The sequence below is a fragment of the Trachurus trachurus genome (assembly GCF_905171665.1).
Source record: "Trachurus trachurus genome assembly, chromosome: 9".
NCBI classification, from domain to species: Eukaryota; Metazoa; Chordata; class Actinopteri; order Carangiformes; family Carangidae; genus Trachurus; species Trachurus trachurus.
This window is the reverse complement of record NC_139895.1, coordinates 16,754,965-16,776,759: the sequence shown is the minus strand read 5'-3', so window position 1 is coordinate 16,776,759 and position 21,795 is coordinate 16,754,965. Positions and strand designations below refer to the sequence as shown.

Here is a 21,795-nt window from a genome sequence, read left to right as displayed (position 1 = left end):
ACATCTACGACGAGCATAATGAGAACACCACAATGAAAATACAAGTGACTTTAATCATTTAAATCCAGCAGTTAACATGAACTTTACATCATTTTCAGTCAGTGCTATTCCAATGTGACATCCAGCATCTCTTTAGCAGTGTTTAGCTCCAAAACATCCATCTCTCAATTTTATTTCAATGGAGAATAAAGGAACCTTCCAGTGGTTGTTTTTTCATATATATTTACCAGAGCCTTATGGTTGGATTTAGGTTTGGTGGTATTGCAAGTCAAGCTCACGAGAAATTATGACAAAATTAAAACCTTGAAGCTATTGTTATGGCTTTATTGTGTGAAACAATTACGATGTCCCTTCATATGAACTTCCTAGGCTAATGGAATATAATTAAGATTTAACATATGTACATTTTAACAGGATTGATGCAATACTTTATTCTACATCATGTCTCATGTGGCATTAGCTTTTCTTGTGCTGAGGAACAGAGTTCAAGACACATACTGATCTCCAACACATAAGGACTTTGGCTGCAGCGATTGAAGTCGCTTCATGTCACTCTGGTCCACCGCGCTGTGGCAAAGAAAGACGACAAGATTATAAACCTCACAAAGGACAAAGGTTATGTTCAGTTTTAGTAAGTGGGTTGTGAGTTCTATCCCTCACCTGGATGAACTCCATTTCATCCACCGCCACTGCTCTCCTGCGGTACCTTGCAGGAAGCAGCTGAATAGAGGCCAATGTGTCCGGCGTGCCAGAGATTGGTGTTAAAGTTCTCGATATTGGAGGAGGCGCTGCAGCTAAAGGTGATGTCCCGTGTTGTGGAAGGTTCATTGCTAGTGTTTTTAATGCCTCTTGAGCTAAAGAAAAGGGAATGGAAAAGAAAATGATTAATGTTGAGATCCCAAATCATCAGCACATTGTGTAAAGATATTGTAAATTAAACAGCTGATCCTAAAAATATATAGTTTGCAACAATATACCAGAGAAGACACCAAATACATCACCAACAACAACTAACAGGGCAAATTTTAACTACAGTATCTGAGTCTTGTGTCACTTTCACTGAAGACTCACCGTTAGGCTTTGGGACGTCATGTCTGCTGGGGAACTTGATCAGGGGCATATGAGGCCGTACAGCCTGAGAAAACAGAGAAATCACACAGCTGTGTCACCTAACAGTAAGTTAAACAGTCAGTCCATCTATAGTTTCCCACCTCCTACATGTTGTATCTGACCTATGCAGACAGTCCTCTAATTTGTAGATATTTTTTGATGAATCTGTCTGATGTGTTTCAGTGGCAGACCAGGCAGAACAAGTATGGTGGCCAAGAAAATACCGGTAGGTTGATACTGAGGCGTGTTCAGGAAAAGATTATTTGTGGTTTTGGGTGTGATCCGTTCACAATGAAGTCTCGGGCTGTGACAGCTATGGCACAAAGTACAGCCAAAAATACATTGATTTTCATCCAGAAAAACAAGGTTCAGATTATTAGGCCTACTTATTCATTACTTACTACTGTGAATACGTGGTACATTTCATTCATTTATTGAACTGAGTGTATTACAATTAAAGACAAAGCAAATCAGAGGACAGCCTCGGTTAGTAATAAACAAACTACCAGCTGATAAAACAATACAATTATCTGATAGGCTACATCAGTAAATGAAGACAGTCATTAGTAGAGGTCCCAGTTCACGCAGACAGTGTTTACAGGTACTCTCAGCCAAGCTTTAGGCGAGAAAATAGGACAAAATGACTCAAAACTAAACAGCACAACTGTCGACAGTGTGTTTTCTGTGCCTTTCTGTCCAGCGGCTATTTTAAGGTTGGGTTTTTTAGCTCTGGACTCAAAGTTAGCTCCCCCTCTGAAACAGATGTGACAGCCGCAAACCAGCACGACAAACCGGACTAATGCCGCAGCCCAAACCGTGAACATATCGCACAACATCCATACACATTTAAACCAGTAAAACAGCATTTCTGCTACATTTACAATGTGATGAATACGTAACATGCCTGTTGTGTGTTTGCGGTGAAACAAGGGCATGAACAAGGGTACGAGGATTTATCAACCTCAAAGGCCTCACCGACATCACTGTTTAACCGGACAAAACAAATAAAAACAAAACCCTACATTTTACTTTCTATTACTCATGTGAACACAACAAATACATGTCTGGAGTGATAATAAAGTCAGGAGAGACCATACCTGGATAACTCGGGCGGCTGGAGCTGCCATTTTGGAGCTGACTTTGCTCCCCATGACGACCTCACAGTTTCACTTCCGGTATGACGAGCTCCGTGTAGTTGACGAAACAGGCCACAAGATGGCGGCCTTACCACGCTCGGCGGCGAAGTCTATAGGTACCATAAGGATGTGGTAAGTAAATTGGCTCAAATTAGACGTACCTGCTCGCTACAGCTTAAAGATGAGAGGTAATAACACAAGTCGGAGGTTATTCATATTAACACCGCATGCATTTTTACAATAGAAGGTGTAATTTCTTATTTTAAGCGTTAGCCTAAATATCCAGCCTGATATGAGCTGCGCTGCACCTTCCCCCTATGTATCTAACCTGTCTTTGTGATCCAGGCCAGCAGCCGATGAATTAATGTGTTGTCCTAGAAAGGTTGTCCGCGCCAGGTCAAATCTCAGGCCATAGCCTCCTGCAGCCAGAAAATCCTGCCCGGGCTGGTAAAGTTACCCTCCTGTCAAAACACAAGGGCACACACAAATAGATAAATAAAAGTCCTTAATCCCCTACGAAGCACAACCAGCCGAGGCCCAGTGAAGCTTCAGAGTTTAATTCACTATATAGCAAAAATAAATAACGAAAATAATGTCTTAGTTTTATCAGAAAAATGCAAATATACGACTACTGTGTCACGCAAAGACATATCATACCCCTATCTTCAATTTCACTCCGCCTTAAAAAAAAAAATACGATCACTTGGTCACATGGTCGAAGTTTGTCCAATCAGAGACGAGGAAAGCAGCAGATATGTTGTATTTGAGAAGATGTGTTATTTATTATCAGGAACCGGCACCAAAGACGTTTTAGAAACATCATAGTTGAGTATCTCTGACAACACTTTGCTGATTGATGGAGCAGGGAATTTAAAGATCTTATTAAACCATTTTCTGATACTACATGGTCTGTGCAGTAGCCTAAATCGTGTATTAAGAAAATAATTGTCAAGTGCATTGATAATTAAAATACTAAAATTAGATCAAACTTATTTGAAGGAGAAGGACTGACATCACCTTGAGGTTTTCTAGTTTCAATAAATTCAAGTGTAGCTTTAAAAGATTTTAAGACCGTCCTGTGCAAATATTGCAAGCTGTTTGTCATCTCTCTTCCAAGGCTCTTTGTAAATGCGGTCAAATATCTGGGCCATAGTACCATGACACTGCCATCTACTGGAGTCCCAATTCATTGCACACATAAATGTTTGGTGTCTCTTCACTCATGTATTATTCTGCATTCATAAATAATAAGGCCCATCTCCAACTCTTGAATCACCATAATGATATTGTAGGCTCTTTATTATGTGCATAGCATTAAATGTGCCATGCACTTGTTGAGTTAACAGGTGTGTCATTAGTTTATTTATTTATTTCATCACAAGAATAGGATGAAAGTTGAAAGTCATAATCAGGTCTGCTATGAAGCACTCTAATGTAGGCGTTGATTAACATTAGTGGGTTAATTCTCATGGTATTCAAGCTTGAACATGTAAATATCTACATGATAGCCTATTTGTCCATGATCTAATAGTTCTGTCCAATAATGCATTTGTTTTTTGTGCATTTGTTTGTGCTCACCAAGTAGAGATGATGCTCATAGCCAGAGACAGAATATACCTCCGACCCTGTCTTTAAACACACTCAACACCAAGAAATTACATCTCGACAGACAATTAACCAATTCACATTTTATTGGGTTTTATTTTTATTAAACAAACTGGTCCAGAGTCATGGAAAACAGAAAGGTCCCAATCTTAAACATGCACTGCCTCCGAACTTGAGATACCACTGTGGCTTCACATAGATTACAATTTTACAATCAACAGTGCCAGTCTCAAGCCAGGATTCTGCCCCTGACATTGTGTTTGCGAGATGGAGCACTGTTTACACATAGTGCGAACCACTATGCAGCATCAGGAGCTCCACAGCACGGCTGTTTGACTCAGCTCTGCTGCCAGGTCTGAAGGAGAAAGACTGACTCATTCGGTCTTTGACCTGTCGAACAGCTGTTTGAGTTGGTCCTTAGAGGTGGCCTCTGTCTGCTGCATGAGATCAGCATGGCCCTTGGTAACACCCCAACCATCAGGGACAGACATGGAGGGACACTGGGGACGGCCGGAAGCTGGCCTCAGGCTCTCCCAGTAATCACGGCGGGCTCTAAAAGAGACAAATAGACAAGATTATTCATACCTGTTGTCGCTCACTGGTGCTGAAGAGCCCAGGATTCACATTTCACTGAGTTTCTGTGCATATTTATGTTACTGAGTGACACATCATCGACTCACCTGGCTCTGACCCAGGGCTTGGTGTGCATCTCCAGACCAGCACCCCAGTTGCCGTGTTTCTCAGATGCAGCGGGGAGGATCCCTCTCTCTGGGCCCAGCTCCTCTGCCACAGCCCTGATGTGATAAGGCTCAAACCCACAGCAGCCTCCAATGAAGCGGATGCCAACATTGTAGGCCTCTCTGGCGTACTTGTGCATGTCCCAGCGGGTCAGGATCCTGGGCTCCAGACCTGACAGAAGATGGAGCATTTATTGTAGTATCTCATGCAGGTTTACATTGACTGACTGAATGGTAAAAAATTGAATGGAAAGACTTTTATTTTTTTTTTATTACCGAAGGGGAACTCTGGCAGATCGATGAATCCCTGGCAGCTGCAGTCCGGGGTGTGGTATGCCAGTGGCTGCACCATGTAGTGAGCCTTCAGCCCGGCCTTCTCCACTCCCTCCTTCATCATCTTGACAGCCTCCACACAGGTCATGGGGTCAAAGTGGCAGTTGACACCAACGATCTGGGCACCTAAGAGGAACATGCATTGGTGTGAGCTGACTGTTGCAGATAAGGACGCAAGTAGGGGAGACAGCACTAACTGTTGTTGGAAGGCTTTGCTTGAATCTGTTAAACATTTAGAGTTGTGTTCTTTCCCTGTAACAGTCTTTGTATTTTGTGTCGGTGACATCTGACATGTAGGCTGGTCCTAGTTATTATCTACAACACCAGTGGGCTAAGAACATGTGTCATTATCTCATGTCTTCCAGCTGTACATCTTGTCCTTGCCATCGTATACACATCTTAGTCACACCACAGAGAGGCCATACGAGGACAAGATGAGTTCGTATGAACACATTAAATGAGAATTACTATATTTTTCTTGCATTTACATCCAGAAATCAAAAACAGTAATTTCAAGAAACTGTTTGCCATTCATTTCCAGTTGAGATAGATAGGTGTTATTCTCATTGGTTTATTGAAGAGCACTGTACCCACCAGCTTTGACCAGCTTGACAGCACACTCAGCAGGTGAGACACCGTGCATGTCTCCCTCTGGTCCAATGCACATATTAGCAGCCACGGGCTTTCCTGTCTCCTTCAGCGCCTCCACAGCCCACACGGCCTCCTCAACGTGCTCAAAGTACTGCAGGAAATAGAGTCAAGTCAGTCGAGTCGTGTTATTGTTAACGTAACGTGAGAAGGTTAACCTCAAACAAAACACTTTACCTCAGCAATCAGGAAGTCCACGTCTTTCTTGATGAAGACATCCAGCTGTTTCTTGAAGATGGCCTTCACGTCTTTCTCGCTCTTGCAGCTCAGGTAGGATGGAGTCTGACACACTCCTCCAGCAACCAGAGCATCGCCCTCGTTGGCGACCTCACGGGCCAGATCGCAGGCGGCCTCGTTGATCTGAGCTCCCTGAAAGAGAAAAAACAATTTATATTGAAACAAAGGCTAGAATCAAAAACATGTCGTATTGTATTAGTTGTATTTCTATTTCTAAGAGTTTAGATCGCTGTCAGTTCCATTGACAGATTATATACTTACTATATATACTTATTTCTGTGACAGTAGTGGGATGTCCCATTTAACTTACGGTGAAGGCGAGCTTGTTGCCCCTGTTCTCCAGTTTGTCGTCACTGGCGTAGAAGGTGAAGGTCTGCATGACGTTGGATCCGGCCCTCAGGAACTCCCTGTGCAGCTGACGCACTGAGAACCGTTGAACAAAGAGATTGCAAACATTTTAGCAAATTCAAAGTTTGGCACACAATGCATAAAGAAGAGTAACTCACAGAGGACAAAGAGGAGACAGTAAAGAGGTCTTTTAAAGTTAAAGTTTGCCCTCACCTGCTTCAGGGTACTCTGCAGCGGCCTCAGGGGTCCAGGGACCAGCCTTCACGTAGCCTCTCTTCTCCAGGGCAAACACGAAGCCTCCATCGCCAATCACGACTTCGTTAGCGTCAAGACGCTCCAAGATTCCCTGTGATGAAGGATCAGCATAGTGAATTTAGAATGATGTGGACTGAGTAAGACTACACTCAGGTTGGAGATGATCCTCTGAGGCCTCATAATGAATTGAAATATATGAATTGACAATTGATTGTGTATGCATTATAGGCTACTTCTTGCAAAGTGGTTTCCCAAGTTCAGCGCACTCCACGACCCCAAACTCACCCCACCCTACCCTCACCACCCCATCCCCTCCCCCTCGACCATGACCCTGAGTCCTCAGGAAACCAGCACATGTCTGACAACAGCTGCACTACTCGTCCTGACTGATAGACCCGCACCTTCTCATTCGAATATTGTTCAACTGTTGATGTGAATATTTTGACCTTCCGTAACCATTCAGATATCTCTGCTCTGAAAAGGTGTTATCCATTCCACTTTAGGCTGTGGGCATAAATGCATTTGCAATCAAACACAGTCTTGAGTGTAAAATTGTTGAGCAAAACTAGCTATCACTGTAATGAGTTTGAATTCTCTTACAGTTGTTCTGGATATTTTAATTAGGCCTATTCATTGATTGATTCATGTATTTGAATCTAAGAAAAGCTCCACCTGGTGTGTACACATGGCATGAAACCTCAGCACGCTGAGAGTCAGATTTGTAAGTTCCTAAACTTTATGAACCCCCCCCCCCCCCAAAAAAAAAAAAAAAATCCTCTAAACAAATCAGTGAAATTCTGCAAAAATAAAACAATGAATTAAGTCATTTCTCTGTTATTTGCAATTACGGGAGGGGAAGTGTTTTTTGTTTTGTTTTGTTTTTCTCTCAGTTAGGCAAATTATAAAATAAAAGCCTGGGAAAAAAGTTGTTTAAATTAATCTTTTTAAAATTATCCCAAAATGTAGCGGATGAAAATGTACATATTATGCAGACATCTAATTTAAGAAAAAAGATATAAAATTCACTCATGTTGAGATAATATAGCATTCATCATTCTGAATTTAAAGCCAAAATGTGTCTGTTTTTCCAGTGTTTTTTTTAGTCAGGACATTTTTCAAGTCACCTATATAACTCTATAGTGGCGTTACTGGTCTTATATCTCTGAGAGCAGCTGGAAACTTCAGTGGAGCTTCAGAGAAATGTGAGCTGACACGCCAGTTGTGCAGAAGATACATGAGGAAGACTGTACCCCATCGCCCAGAATACACACTGCACAAAAACACCACCGAAAAGCATGCAGCGTGTCCCCCCAGAGTGGGCCCCCAGTTTCGAGCCCATTTGTCTTCACAAGTAAACATGACACATATTATCACTAGTGGCATTCTTCAGTTGTGTAAAGCAGATGTGTATGAATATTCTGCAGTGTGGTCCCTTTAGACAAAACTCAACACGTACCTTCTTTGCTGGTGCCATAATCCTACAGCTGTGTGGACCCCTGACTGCTCAGACTTTGAGAAGCTGAAGTGACATTAGAGTGGTGTAGGGGCCCTCTATAAATCTCGCTGAAGTAGGGGAGGGGTCTAAGCAAGAGCCGCTCTGATTGGCAAGGGGCAAGTTACACAATGTCAATGTTTACTCCTTCTCCTCCCCTCTGTTGCTGAATGAGAGTATTGTGAATGTGTGCTACTAGTTTGGGCCGGATTAATTACGGCTGTCGGTGTGTTTGTGGGGTTTCTGTTTTTTTGGCCTTGAATAGACTCATTCTTTGATAGTAAACATCCACTTTTAGTAAAACCAGTGAGGACTAAATCACTTAAATTAAAATATGGGACATGTGTGACGTATTTATAGTTGGAGACACTGTTTCATAGGTTTCCTTGCACAGTAAATGACAACATGTAGTCATAAAATTAAGTGACAAACTCAGGTTTATTGACTCGGGAGTTGCAAATGAATACTCCACCACTGGAGCATCACTGTTACAAGTGCTTTTTCTCTCCAAACTGAACTGGGAAAGACGTCACTCCTTCCCCTTTGTGTCTTTGTTGTTGACCGATGGTTGTAGCGCTCTGTCTCGCTCATGCTGTTCCCTTGACCTTCTTCTGCATATCCACCACGTGCTTCATCTCCTGGGTGCTGGTGGCCTCTTTGTGCTGCAGCAGGTCAGCGTGGCCCTTGGTCACACCCCATCCTTCTGGTGTGGAGAGGGACGGGCACTGGGGACGACCGGATGCGGGCATGAGCTGCTCCCAGTAGTCACGACGGGCCCTGGAGGAGATAAAGACACAAGTTACATACAGGAGGGAAAATTAAGCAAATTATAATATTTATAAAACTCTGTGCTCGCCAGTGTGCTGAATGTTTTCCAGATGGTTTACCTGGCTCTGACCCAGGGCTTGGTGTGCATCTCCAGACCAGCACCCCACATTCCATGCTTTTCTGCGCCAGGAGGCATGATCCCTCTCTCTGGGCCCAGCTCCTCTGCCACAGCCCTGATGTGATAAGGCTCAAACCCACAGCAGCCTCCAATGAACCTGATGCCAACCTTGTAGGCCTCTCTGGCGTACTTGTGCATGTCCCAGCGGGTCAGGATCCTGGGCTCCAGACCTGACAGCAAGAGGAACACAGAAACAAACTTTAATGGCTGTCACTTGTGAGATGTTTTTTTCTTTTTTTTCTTTTAATGTTGTAATAAGTTTTTAAAAAATTACCGAAGGGGAACTCTGGCAAGTCAATGAATCCCTGGCAGTTGCAGTCGGGAGTGTGGAAGGCAAGTGGCTGCACCATGTAGTGAGCCTTCAGCCCGGCCTTCTCCACTCCTTCCTTCATCATCTTGACAGCCTTCACACAGGTCATGGGGTCAAAGTGGCAGTTGACACCAATAATCTGGGCACCTGGAGTACAGGGGGAAATAGTTATTGTCACACTGGATGAAACAGCTTGCCAGTTGCACAGTCGATTAAATACATACCAGCCTTCACCAGCCTGACAGCGCAGTCTCCGGGCGAGATGCCGTGCATGTCTCCCTCTGGTCCAATGCACAGAGAAGCAGCGACTGGTTTTCCGCTGGTCTTCAGCACTTGGACGGCCCACTCGGCCTCCTCAACATGCTCATAGTACTGCAATGACAGAAACAACATTGAGCACAGCTCTGAGCTTTTATCAGCTCCGGTATTAGTTCATACCGGAGTCACTTTGATACAACTTGTCGAGTTAACAAAGTGAATCCACCTCAGCGATGAGGAAATCCACATTCTTCTTCATGAACACATCCAGCTGCTTCTTGAAGATGGCCTTCACTTCTGTCTCACTCTTGCAGCTCAGGTAGGATGGAGTCTGGGACACTCCACCAGCTACCAGAGCGTCGCCCTCATTGGCCACCTCCCTCGCCAGGTCACAGGCTGCCTCGTTGATTTGTGCCCCCTAAAACAATCAGGACGGTGATAATGGTTTGGTATTTGCACGACTACAGCCTAATGTTGGACGTGGGGTACTACAGTTGGATACTCACAGTGAGTCTCAGCGATTGACCCCTGTTCTCCAGTTTGTCGTCACTGGCGTAGAATGTGAACGTCTGCATGACGTTAGCCCCTGCCCTCAGGAACTCCCTGTGCAGCTGTCGCACTGAAGGAAAAAATACAGATTTGTAGGAAGCCTGAGTTGTTCTGAACTGATGATGAAGTCAAGTTGGGTTGGTTTTGTCAGGGAAGAGGTATTTACTATAGCTACTTTCATAAAAAAGTGCTTGGAAATTAAGAAAGAATTAATTATTTGCGCAAATTCTTGAAATGTACAATCTATGGGGTTTTGTTTGTACCCTGCTGATTATGTTTGCTGGCTATGAGTATGAAATCTGTGTCTTGTAAGCCCTTATAGGCTGGGCACCTTAACTGGTGTATGACACGTAAATAAAATAACATTTATTCATTCATTCATTCATGTAGGGTTTGTGCATCAAGTTCCCTCTTGCTGTATGGGAGTGTTGGATACAATATGTGTGGGTGCTACCTGTCTGTCTGTCTTACCAGCCTCTGGATGTGTGACAGTAGCCTCAGGAGTCCATGGCCCGGCCTTCACATACCCCCTCTTCTCCAGAGCAAACACAAAACCTCCATCGCCAATCACCACCTCCCCAGCATTCAGACGTTCAAGGATACCCTAGCAAGAGAGAGCCACTGAGAGTTATCACTGACTCAACATCGGCAAGGCAATCAGACATCAGACAAACTTTATGGCCGATCACAGACTGGTGATGTCATACATACATACACATGCACACACAGTGAAGATTTTATGATTCTTTATGTGTTTATGTGATAGAAGCTGCCAATCAGGTACAAAGGTGAAAAGATAAAAGTGGTTTTAGCTCAAGCGTCTTCAGCATCGACCGCTTTAGTCTGGATATTTCACAAATCGCACGCAAGCACACACGCCAATGCACGGCACGCGCACTCATAAAACTGGCAACATTATCCTTACACCACCTCCAGTACATCCTATGATCTGCAGTATGAAATCAGGTTGCATGATGTTAAAGCTGGTATTGAGGTTTAAGCTGCATCAAGAAAAGTTGTTCCCTGTACATGAAAGTAGAGGTAATCTTTGTGCATCGTTGTCAGCAGCAGCAGGTTATTTTACCTTCTTGACAGGTGCCATCTCTTTGTCCCCAGTTTCAGCTGCAGCACTAAGCACTTAGTAACAGTGACTCCCTTTGAATCCCTGAAGAGTGCCCAAGAGCTGCCCCTCGCCAGTTTTATACTGCTGCATCAGTATGGGAGGTTTTCATGTTGGTGCCAAATCCATGTCTAATTGCCACATGTCTGTTTGTATATTGTGCAACTTGGTCTGACTGGCATGTTCTTCTGACTGAAGGTGGCATGGGATGTAGCGGTTGGTTCGGGTAAGACAGGGACACACAGTTTGTGACAGAAAGAGAGATTTGGCTGTTTAATGATTATATTACTAATCCGGTCCAAGCCAATAATATCTCTAGTTTAACATTAACCTCCTCCAGAGCCATTTGAGCTTTGTGGAAAACGGCTGTTTGGAAAACTGGACTCTAGTGGAGTGTAACATGAACAAAAGTGAACAAAAGGCCTTAGTGAGTTTAACGGACCAGAGCATCTTTATTATGTAACCAATGTGGTTTATTTGTGCAATTTAGCTTCATTGCTCGCAAGTTCATTCATGCTCAGAACTGGTTGCATCAAATGAAATACTTCAGATCTGTGTCTTCTTTATGTGATTCTGATGCAATTAGGAACAAGTGTCCACACAACTGGGGCCTTCTGCAAGAGATAAGCTTGTATTATTCACCTCTGTCCAACTACAGTACATATGTTGCTGTTGGTCTTGAGACACAAGGCAGAGTCTTATCAGCCTTGTGGGAAACCCCCCAAAACATGTTCTACTGTATAATACCAGATTTTAGGTTTGTGTTTTGTAGAATTATTGAAATCTTAATCTGTGCAGAGGCTATGGTATATAAATGGCATACTATAACAGATACTACAGCTGCAAGAATTGTTCAATAAAAGATTACTTATTTGACATGAAATGAATCAGTAAACTACAGCTTGCTTAAGAAGATGAAGGCGATTCATTAGGAAAATGATCAGCAGATTTATCAATAATGGAAATAGCTGTTGCAGTTATATTTTCTATATTTTCAGTCAGTTGAATTAGAATGATGCTGAACCATTGTACAATACATTATGTGAGAGAATACTGTGAACCTGAAAAGCATGTAGGTCACTGCATTTATCAAGGTTAACCAGTAACACCTCCTTTCCTGCCCAGAGTCTTCATAGCTGTCCTTGTTTTATTCTGCGCGTGCACACACACACACACACACACACACACACACACACACACACACACACACACACACACACACACACACACACACACACACACACACACACACACACACACACACACACACATGCACACACAAACATGCACACACACAAACACACACACAAACACGCACACAAACACACAAACACGCACAGAGGGGGATATTGACCTGGCGGTGTGTAGTTCTGTCAGCTCTGGGTCTATCCAGTTTCAGGGGGAATGTTGCACACCTCCCTAAGGTGTTTATCAACAGAGTCAAAGTTCAGAAAAACGCCTCCAATCTATAGTTCACTATAGGATTTCATCAGCTTGTATTAAGGAGCCCCCTTTGCTCAGTAGAGCAAAGTGTTTATTGTATTACATAATGCTGTCACATGCCCCCAAAATGGATTCTGGCACCGGTTTGCAAATATGCTGACAATTCTTACCTCTTCTCACTGGTAGGCCATTCATTACAAACTCATGCTGTGCAGCCAAGCATTGTTCAGACCTTAAGTCTTTTATGTGACAAAAACAGAAGTTTCCAAAGATGGAAAAAAAAAATAGGTTGACAAACATGTGCACAATGATGCACAAGACCTTTGACATTTCATTACCAGTGGAGAGTTGTTCTTCTCCTCTCATTCATCCCACTCAGAGTGAACATTTTTTAGTTTCAATAAAAAGCTGTAGAGTAGGATGCTTTCCCCAACCTTAGATAGGTACATCTGTTGAATATGAGCCTTGAGGAGGGACACAGTAAGCTTAGCATGGCACAAACAGTTGAAATGGGGAAAACATTTAGCCTGGTTTTCGCCAAAGATATTTATTCAGCCTGACAGCTCCTTAAAGGCAGCATTTGTTCAAACCAAACAAAAACAAAACAACAAAGTGATTTCTCTTTGGTAGGGAACTGTGACTCTGGGGTTAACCTCATGACAACAACAACAACAACTAGCCTTCAGTCCAAGACGTCACTGCATAAGCTATTGTTTAACTCCTTGTGTTTTCATATTGGACAAACCAAAGAAAGAAGAAGATATAATTTGTGAATGAATAATCTTTGGACAGAGCTAGAAAAGTTGTTTCCTCTTTTTTTTTTGAGACTTTGAGCTAATCTCCTGGTTTAACTAGTCCTGCATGTAAGACAGCGAGAGTAAAGTGGGAAGTTAGTATATTGCAATGTTCAGGGCAGAGCCATCATCATGTCCAGCAAGGTTGAACTTGATAGGATATGTGTGTGTGAGAGCCGTTCGAAATTAAATGACGAGCACAGAAACAGCGCTAAAGTTTGTCGAGCCCTAGCAGCCCTTTGACCTACAGACATGCAGAGCACAACCTTTGATCGGCATGGGGTCTTGATGATACGTAGCCAATTTGAAGTTGATCAGGCAAAATCCCTAGGATTAGTTTGTTCAGATATGACGTGAGGAAATTATTAAAATTGTATTTTATTAATTATTATTAAGGCGTGAACAAAGGGAAAAAAAGGGTCTCCCGCACACTGTCAAATAACTTGCAAAAGACTTTAATAAAACAAACAACGTTTCGGTCCACAGGACCTTATTCAAGCAGGGTTGGTGTGCATCAGCCTCCACACCTTGACTGCATTAATTATTATTAAAAAATTCTAATCAAAATGGCCGACTTCCTGTTGGGATTTCACCATGACATCAAGAGGCTTTTTTGTGCGTCTTGGCATGTTCTATTAGCCTCCCAATTTCCACAAGTAAAACTTCTACAAGGCACTGCATTTTTGAAATTTTCTAGGGGGCTCTGTTGAGCCAATTTGCCCCGCCCATGTCAAACGACTTTAAAATATGTAGATTTTTGCCATTCCCTATGTGTCAAGTTTCATGTGTTTTCAAGCACCCGTAAAGTCGATTTATTGGGGCTAAACATAAGAAAAAACATAGCAATTTCCATAGGGCCTTCGCCAACGCTTGTCGTCACTCGGGCCCTAAAAATGTGGTATGCGCTGATAGAGAGAAGTGCCATTTTTACTTTTAGTGGCAAAGGCAGCACCAGCAGCGTCTTCACTCGGGCACGCGTGTTGAAACGCACATAGGTGGTGCACATGGCGTTTGTTTATATATGTGTGGGTGCGTGCATGTGCATTCATGTGTATGAGTATAAATAGTTCTCATGTGTCAAGTGTCACTGCAATGCTGAGTCAGACAGCAGTTCTCCACAGTGGAGACCCTGAAGTGCACACCCTGAACCACAACCCTACTCTGAAAAGAGCTCCAAATTTACCAAAGCACACTCTGCTCACTGTGCCCACTTTATGTTTACTGGCCCAATGTAACACACTGAAGGGAGCAAAGAAGCACTGAATGATAAATAATCTTTTTTTTTCTTCCACTGATCAGAAGCTTCTTTCAGATTTCTTTCCAACTCTTCTTCATTTTGTGGCTCTTCCTCTCCTCTCCTCTCCTCTCCTTCTCTTCTGTCTCTGAGGTGTCACAGAGGTCACGTCCATAGGTACCACTACATGTGGGACCTTGTGAGGTTACACTATAGATTCAGTTCTATGAAATCTATTTACATGGTGAATATCTACCATATCCAGTTTCTTCAGAGTTATTCCAGTTATTCCAGTTGGGAGTATCGGGCGTTGACCAGCAGCTGTACTGAATGACATTTTCTCTTTGCAGCTACAACTAGTTCTCACAGGCTGTGGCTGGAACTGAGGCCGTCTGTGCAATATCAACGGGACTGAATGAGACCAAAGGCGGAGGAGGAGAAGTAGTGGGTGCTGATGAGTGTTTGGGTGGTGGTGGTGGTGGTGGTGGTGGTGAGTACAAGGAGTGAGACTGGGTGGGAAAAAAGCCAGATTTGAGCCATGAGAGAAGAAGAATCAGGAGAGGGTTCTTGCTTTGGAGAAAACATGTTTGTAGCTAATGTGAATAACCTGAGCTGACACTGATAAAGTTGTGGTTAACTATTGACTCCTAACAAACTGATAAAGTGTTGGGGCCGGTCACATGCTCTTCAGGCCAGGTGGCAACAGAAACAGATTGTTACCACAGACATGAGATCATGTCTTTGCATCCCAAACATGTGCTGCAAAGTTATGGTAATGCTGTTGTTGTTGTTGTTGTTAGATGATGATTATTAGAGATAATTAATGGTTTGCAACTCGGTCATTCATGTTTCCTGCTTGAGCTTGTGAGAATTTCCCAAAATGAAAACTATGTGAGTGAGAGCAGACACTACCACAACCAATGCTTGATGTCTTTTCACACAAGTTCTTTCTGTGTTGCTTCACTCTTCTGCCCTCCCATTTTAGAGGGACTCCCCTGTTTACCTCCACCCCCTCCTCTGGTCCAATCACAGCTCAAGCAGAAGAAGACTTTCTGCTGAAACTGTCCATTCTTTGTGGATTTGTAGGCCACAGAAAGATAGATAGAGAGATTGTCATTGAGTAAAAGAGAGAGGGAGAGGGAGCCTCTATGACCTATAAACTCACCTTTTATAGGTTTGTTCCTTATCTCTAATGTTACATAAAGACACTGGTTGTAAGACATAGTAGCCTATCTGACTGCAACACACTCATCGTGAGAAGAAGGTGGGGAAAATAATATAGTGTAATACTTTGTTAGGACACAAGAGGGCAGAAGAGTACATTTTCTTAGAATACTGGTAAATGCTGTGGCTTTCTCTCTACACAAACAAGGAAAGTGATACCTGAAAAAAACAAGTGGAGAAACATAACAGATGGTCACAGGGCAGGAAAGGTCACTGACTTGTCAATCTAGATGAAATTCTTATGACACATGGAAAGACAGTGCTCATTCATGTTTTCAGCAGTGAAGGTGCAGGTAAAACATCATTAATAGACACTTTGTATAGTTATTTTTTCCTTTAATTTTCCTCAAATCCACATAGAATCTGCTTCCCAACTGTGTCAGCAATATCAGGCGGGTGGGGGTGGGGTTGGGGTGTCAATACAGAGTAATGAAAGAATGTACCTATAGGTGCTTAGTTTGTACAAGCATGTTGGCAGTGAAAGGTGAAAAGAACAAGACGCTACAGATATACAACATTTCAGGTGTGGTGTTCTCCTCAGAAGCTGGGCTGGAATCCTTAACGTCTTGCTGTTGCCTCTGCAGCTGTGAGGAAACGACATTAAATTTCACTTTTTTTTTGTTGGAATAATTTGGTGTCTAAAGCTACACTGCAACAAGTCAATGCAAAGTGTGCGACTCTCTTACAGTAAAGAGAGAGACTCTTTGAACGTAGTTCACTGTAATAAAGCAGCTGCACGGCTTCTCATTACATTCCTCTTGTCATTACCTCTCGGCACTGTAAGTATTTACAGTATGGAAGGTTTTATCATCACTTATCTTCTAACTGCTCCTTGTATAATCTCACTATAAAGTCTCACAGAATGACTCTGCAGAAAGGTGAACAGGTAGCTACAGCTGATGCTGCTGAAGTGCACACACATATGCATACAAACAAAACAAAAAAATGAGTGCAAGAATATTTATCATTGGATATTGGTCAGATGATATATATTTCTTTTAAAGATTAACACACATTCTGTACATTTTTAAGTATTTTAAAGCACTGTAAATAAAATAAACAGCTGTAGGATCATGAACAGCATTCCCAAGGAATGACCCTCTTCAAATATCAGACTGAATTAACTTGTGTGTGTTGTTCCTGTTTTGTTTGCTAGCAACCACAGACGTGTTGTCCAAAATCACTCCATGCAGACACTTGCATCCAAGACTTATACTTATTTTGGCCAAACAAACAGCAGCGTAACACTGCTGATGTTAGTTAGGGTTGATGGTTGATGTGATTTCACAGGAATGACTCAGGAGATGCTGCAGTGTTTCACATCATTCATCATGTCAGCAGGTTGATTCAAATATTGAGATTAGTAGAAGAGGCCTTGCCAAATAAATACAAATTGGATACACAGAGAGTCAAAATATTTGTAAAGCTATAATGTTGAGCCAAGGTGCTCATCAAGTTCACCATATAAGATCATCTCTACGTGCAGTGCACCTATGAGTCATGGAGAGTGAGATTTAATAGCCTTGATGTTTTTGTTTTTGAGATGAAATGCAATACAACTTTGTTATCCATCATGGACCAGTGCAAATGTGTCTTTGGCCACAGCAGAGACACCAGAGCATTTTCTCTCCCATAAAGTCATGACTTCATTCAAGGTCTGTTTGGCTGACCCAACTCATCTGTTATGTTCTCCTTTGGTTCGCTGTTTTGTGGTCCAAAAACTTGTGTCACCTCTTTGTCATACCTTATTTCTGTCTCATGCGTGTCCTGGTTTGACGTAATTTCCAACATTAAACCTTAATCATTGTGGGAAATCCCCCAAAACAAGAATTGAAATTGATGGATTCTCCTTTTTCTTTCTATAAATACCAGGTCCCTGACCACACTGTTGCCTACTGTATGTTTATGTTTACCTCAGTAGACCGAGGCATTCAAACCCCTAAATAAGTGCATTCTTTCTTAAAGGACTGGCAGCGTGAGTGTGTGTGTGTGTGTGTGTGTGTGTTTGAGAGAGATAGCTCAAGTTATAAAAAAGTTAATACAGTATAAACTGAATGAAAATGATACTTTTAGTCATGATTACTTGTTTTAAATGGTGTAAAGGCCTTGATAGTTAATGCAAACAACGTAAAGGTACCCAAAAAAGAAAAGGCTCATATATAAGACATGTTGTAAATTTCAATCTTCATCAGCCATTTGCGCCTATTTGCTACTCACTTGATGCCACACTGTGTTTTTCACTATGCAACTTAAGATGCAGAGGCGATCAAAGGTGATTTGTGAGCAAAAGCTTTAAGAAATATCTCTCTTTCAGTCAATTGCAAAGTTATTGATCCTGACTCTGTAAAAGCCATATTTAGTTCAGACCTTCACAGCTGAGGCTCTTTTGTTTGGTGACTGTTTCTCATCAGATAGAGAATGACTTCACCAGCATCTCATCAACCTTAAGTAGAGGATGTAATGGCACATCTGTTACTGAAACAACTCCAACACACATCTGAAGGCTCAACCAGATTTTTTTTGAAAAAATAAAATATAGGCTACAACTCATAGTTTCAAAATTGGACGAATCCCTGTGAGTGTTTTCAGATGTGTGAACAATAGCAGTTCTATCACTGGGTATTTGAAATATCTAAAAATGAATCTTGGGACCCACTGGAGTGTAGCCACTGCTTTACAGTATATTATCATCTGTGTAGAAAGATTAAATCCCCTTCTTCTTTTTGTTGTTCACCTCCCTGGACTCAGCACCTTGCTACACTCTGGATGTGCGTGAGCCTTTTTCTGTTCTTCTGCAAAAGCGACAAGAATTTATGAGTATAGTTTGTTATTCATACAGTATCTGTATGTTCATGTGAATGCATATTATTATTACATTATCTTCCATACATCCACAGTCATCATGTTCAAAAAAGAAAACATTATGACTTTTATCTACTAGGCTGCTTCTTTTTGGAAACTTCACATCGTTGTTTTAAAATTCTCCCATGATTTGTCTATTGATAGTTTTAGAGGCTGAAATTAACACAATTACACCATCCCTTATTTTCACACACACATATTCAAATCTGTACACACATGCACCAAGAATGGCATCATGGCATCATTTTCTCTCCACAGCCACCAACCATGCAAACCTATCTCCCAGTGTCTCTTAAATCCTGCTGTTCTTCCCATGGAGTTGCCCTGCAGCCAAGAACATCCTCCCTTCTTCTCAGACCAAAGTGCCATTCAGACCACACTTATCTATTTACAGACTTTTCTGCCTCCCACAGTGTTCTCACCAGGATAACACACACACAGACAGATCTGGTGTGGAAAGAGGAAGTCCTCAAGGCAGAGTCGGCCAAATGACACAGTGGCTTGGCCGCAGTGAGAAGTTAGATACTGTGTGAGCGGGCGAGGAAACAAACTGTAGAGTATGAACTTAGAGACTGTGAAGAATGTGAGAGGGGGAAGCGTGAAGGGCTGCACTTATCAAACTCCCACTTCAGCATCCCAGGGAGGAAATGAGAGATGGTGTTAACAGGCTGGGATAAGGTTTAACTGATCTTTTGGGAGGTTTTCTAAAACAGCATGCATTGAGAATGTAGTAAATACCCATGTGGTAAAAAGCGTAGTAGTATCTTGACAAACATGGAAAAACATGGGCAGAAAGACCAACACAGAAAAATCACAATGATGTAAATAAAACATATAAATGTGAAGTTGACCAGTGGTCACAAGTGGGCTCTAAACACTTTATGGGATCTCTTTCGGTCTCAACAAAAACTGTACGGATTGAACTATCAAACTGTTATTTACCAGGGGGATATTATAGTGTGCAGTAACTCTGTAATGTAACAAGGAGTTTTTTTTTTTTAAATCAAGCGCTGAGAAAATATGAGTTTGTGGTATAGTGGCTACAACAAACACTTCCTTTCTCATTGCAGAGTCTTTGAGGTCATCCCTCCATCACATAGACATTGAACCTAAGTTACTGTCTATGGTACATCAAGTAAAATGATGATCAGACTTCACACAGGTGTCATGTCTAACATTGGGGTGTCACTCTGTGGTTCACCTCTAGCCAGCCATGCAATAAATGAATGCAAGGCTGAATACAGAACAAAGACACAGTGCTTTTTATAAGGCATGGAAGATAATAGGTAGCTACATGAAAAATACAGCATAATGAACCTAAAACATACAAACATGAAAAATAATAAGACCCACCATGTGACAATGCATAGACCTAATAAAAGACCATTACAGTATTCCAGTCCTGCACAAAATTGAAGCATGTGAACATGTTTTTCCAAACCTGTCTGTAAATGATACCATACTTGGTTTGTTGAGACTAAAGTGACTCTTGTGCAAGGCCCACAGTGATCCATGTGGACTTCCTCCAACAATTCATCACCGTCACTATTTAACTTTGCTTACAAGCCACACAATCCTTCAAAAAAACATGGAACTGGGGCCCAGCGTCATTCACTGTTCCCTGCTGCAATGTGCTTGCCCTCCCTAACGAAAAATTCATACAGTCCCAGTGTGACAGCCTTCCCTGAGTTGTCACTATTCCACAGGCCACAATGTAATAAGTGTGGTCTCTGTCTCTCGGCCTGAGAAGAGAGGAGAGAACAGTTTCCTTTCCACAGGAGGAGACACAGCATGCAGTGGGAAGCTTACGATCTTTTCTGGAGGCCTCAGTGAAGAAAACAGCGGAAGTGGCTCTCTAATTACTTAGGCTACACTGCATGGAGACACTGTTGTCTAGGCCTATATGATCCACAACCAATGATCAAAACTGTCAAGTCAAAGTTGCAAAATCTCAAGCATTCCTGAAGCTACATACAATGAGACGATCAACACCAATCTCTTGTCTAGTATAAGAAAGCGACACTTGGTTAGCTTAGCACAAAGACTGGAAACAGGAGGAAACAGCTAGCCTGCCTCTGAAACAAAATCTACCTCCTTGCACCTCTACCTCACTAATGAGCCTGTTTAATCTTGTTTGTTTAATCTGTCGAAAAGCCAGAAGCCAACAGGGACAAGTTGTGATTTTACAGCGTATGTGCCAAACTATTTCTTGTCAGACCATGTTAGCTTTGGCTTTTTCCAATCTTTCTGTTAAGCTAAGCTAACTGCCTTCTGGCTGTCGTTTTATAGATCCTCTCATATGGGCTAACTCCTGACAAGAAAGAAAATAGCTGTTGCCCTCTTTGCAAACTATCAAACTACATCCAACTAAAACCACAAATTGTTATAAGCACACTGCCAGCCAGTCATATTTCAGGTAGGCTATCTCAGTGTTAGCTGTTAGCTATGAAAATGAGTGATTTATTTCTTCCAGATTTTTCTCTTGTTTAACATTCAAGAGGTGTAGACACTTTGGCCAATGCACAATGTTCTGGTTACACAGCCATTGGCATTGTGTTGTCATTGATATGGACCAATGTCAGCCGTCTCTGGGGGCCTCCTTCCAGCTCGGGGCCCTAGGTTGCCTCCCCTGTTGCAACACCTCTGCATAGTCTACAGCAATCCAAGACAAATTACATTCAACGATTTAAACTTTGAGACTCAAAACTTATATAAACTTTTTTTTTTGTCAGTTTTTTTTATCTGTAAGTTGGAAAGTGACAGGGAAGTTGAGTGACAGTAGGGATGACAAATGTGCCATAAGTTGGCCACTGTCTCAAAAATTGACACAAAAAGAGCAGTGAATCACCAACATTATGACAACTTCAGCATCTTTTCTTCCCACACACATGCGTTTCTAAGACAACAAACTATGTTGAAGGGAAGTGAAATCCACGCGCAAATCATCATCATCTTCATCACCATGTCTGCAACTTTTCTTCCTCTTTCTCTCTCTGACACACGGAGTGGGGGAAGGGAGAAGGGGGAGGGAGGGCAGAGGAGAGGAGAGGAGAGGAGAGACGACGACGTCAGATGGGAGGTGGGATGGCTTTGTGTAGAGTGAGGGAGAGGCGGGGAGAGAGAGAGAGAGAGAGAGAGAGAGAGAGAGAGGAGA

The 21,795-nt window shown here is 42.3% G+C and overlaps 3 protein-coding genes across 3 annotated transcripts; all 3 read right to left on the bottom strand.

Annotated features, from left to right (window-relative positions):
* Positions 1-33: 33 nt before the first annotated feature.
* kgd4 (alpha-ketoglutarate dehydrogenase subunit 4) lies at positions 34-2,898 on the bottom strand. The gene is made up of 5 exons (XM_083979994.1): positions 2,575-2,898; positions 2,208-2,356; positions 1,072-1,135; positions 661-854; positions 34-567 (listed from the first exon to the last, which is right to left on the bottom strand). Exons 2-5 carry the CDS (start codon positions 2,259-2,261, stop codon positions 550-552), a joined length of 330 nt encoding a protein of 109 aa, XP_083836120.1. The 5' UTR covers positions 2,262-2,356; positions 2,575-2,898; the 3' UTR covers positions 34-549.
* Positions 2,899-3,919: 1,021 nt separating this feature from the next.
* Positions 3,920-8,181, bottom strand: LOC310991132 (betaine--homocysteine S-methyltransferase 1-like). Its single transcript, XM_083978725.1, has 8 exons — positions 7,866-8,181; positions 6,368-6,500; positions 6,117-6,229; positions 5,747-5,938; positions 5,516-5,663; positions 4,865-5,047; positions 4,532-4,760; positions 3,920-4,403 (listed from the first exon to the last, which is right to left on the bottom strand). The coding sequence occupies exons 1-8, from the start codon at positions 7,881-7,883 to the stop codon at positions 4,226-4,228; spliced, it is 1,194 nt and encodes a 397-aa protein (XP_083834851.1). The 5' UTR covers positions 7,884-8,181; the 3' UTR covers positions 3,920-4,225.
* A 139-nt stretch (positions 8,182-8,320) lies between these two features.
* Positions 8,321-11,196, bottom strand: LOC310991131 (betaine--homocysteine S-methyltransferase 1-like). The gene is made up of 8 exons (XM_083978724.1): positions 11,049-11,196; positions 10,436-10,568; positions 9,922-10,034; positions 9,642-9,833; positions 9,382-9,529; positions 9,122-9,304; positions 8,789-9,017; positions 8,321-8,678 (listed from the first exon to the last, which is right to left on the bottom strand). Exons 1-8 carry the CDS (start codon positions 11,064-11,066, stop codon positions 8,489-8,491), a joined length of 1,206 nt encoding a protein of 401 aa, XP_083834850.1. The 5' UTR covers positions 11,067-11,196; the 3' UTR covers positions 8,321-8,488.
* Positions 11,197-21,795: the final 10,599 nt, after the last annotated feature.

Excerpts from the sequence above, each read along its gene's own strand:
- kgd4 (XM_083979994.1), bottom strand. The coding sequence starts at position 2,261 with ATGGGGAGCAAAGTCAGCTCCAAAATGGCAGCTCCAGCCGCCCGAGTT. Across the intron at positions 1,136-2,207 it reads CAGCCGCCCGAGTTATCCAG|GCTGTACGGCCTCATATGCC; the intron begins GTATGGTCTCTC and ends CTGTTTTCTCAG. Across the intron at positions 855-1,071 it reads TGACGTCCCAAAGCCTAACG|CTCAAGAGGCATTAAAAACA; the intron begins GTGAGTCTTCAG and ends CCTTTTCTTTAG.
- LOC310991131 (XM_083978724.1), bottom strand. Across the intron at positions 9,018-9,121 it reads CTTGCCAGAGTTCCCCTTCG|GTCTGGAGCCCAGGATCCTG; the intron begins GTAATTTTTTAA and ends TCTTGCTGTCAG. Across the intron at positions 8,679-8,788 it reads AAGCCCTGGGTCAGAGCCAG|GGCCCGTCGTGACTACTGGG; the intron begins GTAAACCATCTG and ends TATCTCCTCCAG.
- LOC310991132 (XM_083978725.1), bottom strand. Across the intron at positions 5,664-5,746 it reads TGGACTTCCTGATTGCTGAG|TACTTTGAGCACGTTGAGGA; the intron begins GTAAAGTGTTTT and ends TATTTCCTGCAG. Across the intron at positions 4,404-4,531 it reads AAGCCCTGGGTCAGAGCCAG|AGCCCGCCGTGATTACTGGG; the intron begins GTGAGTCGATGA and ends TGTCTCTTTTAG.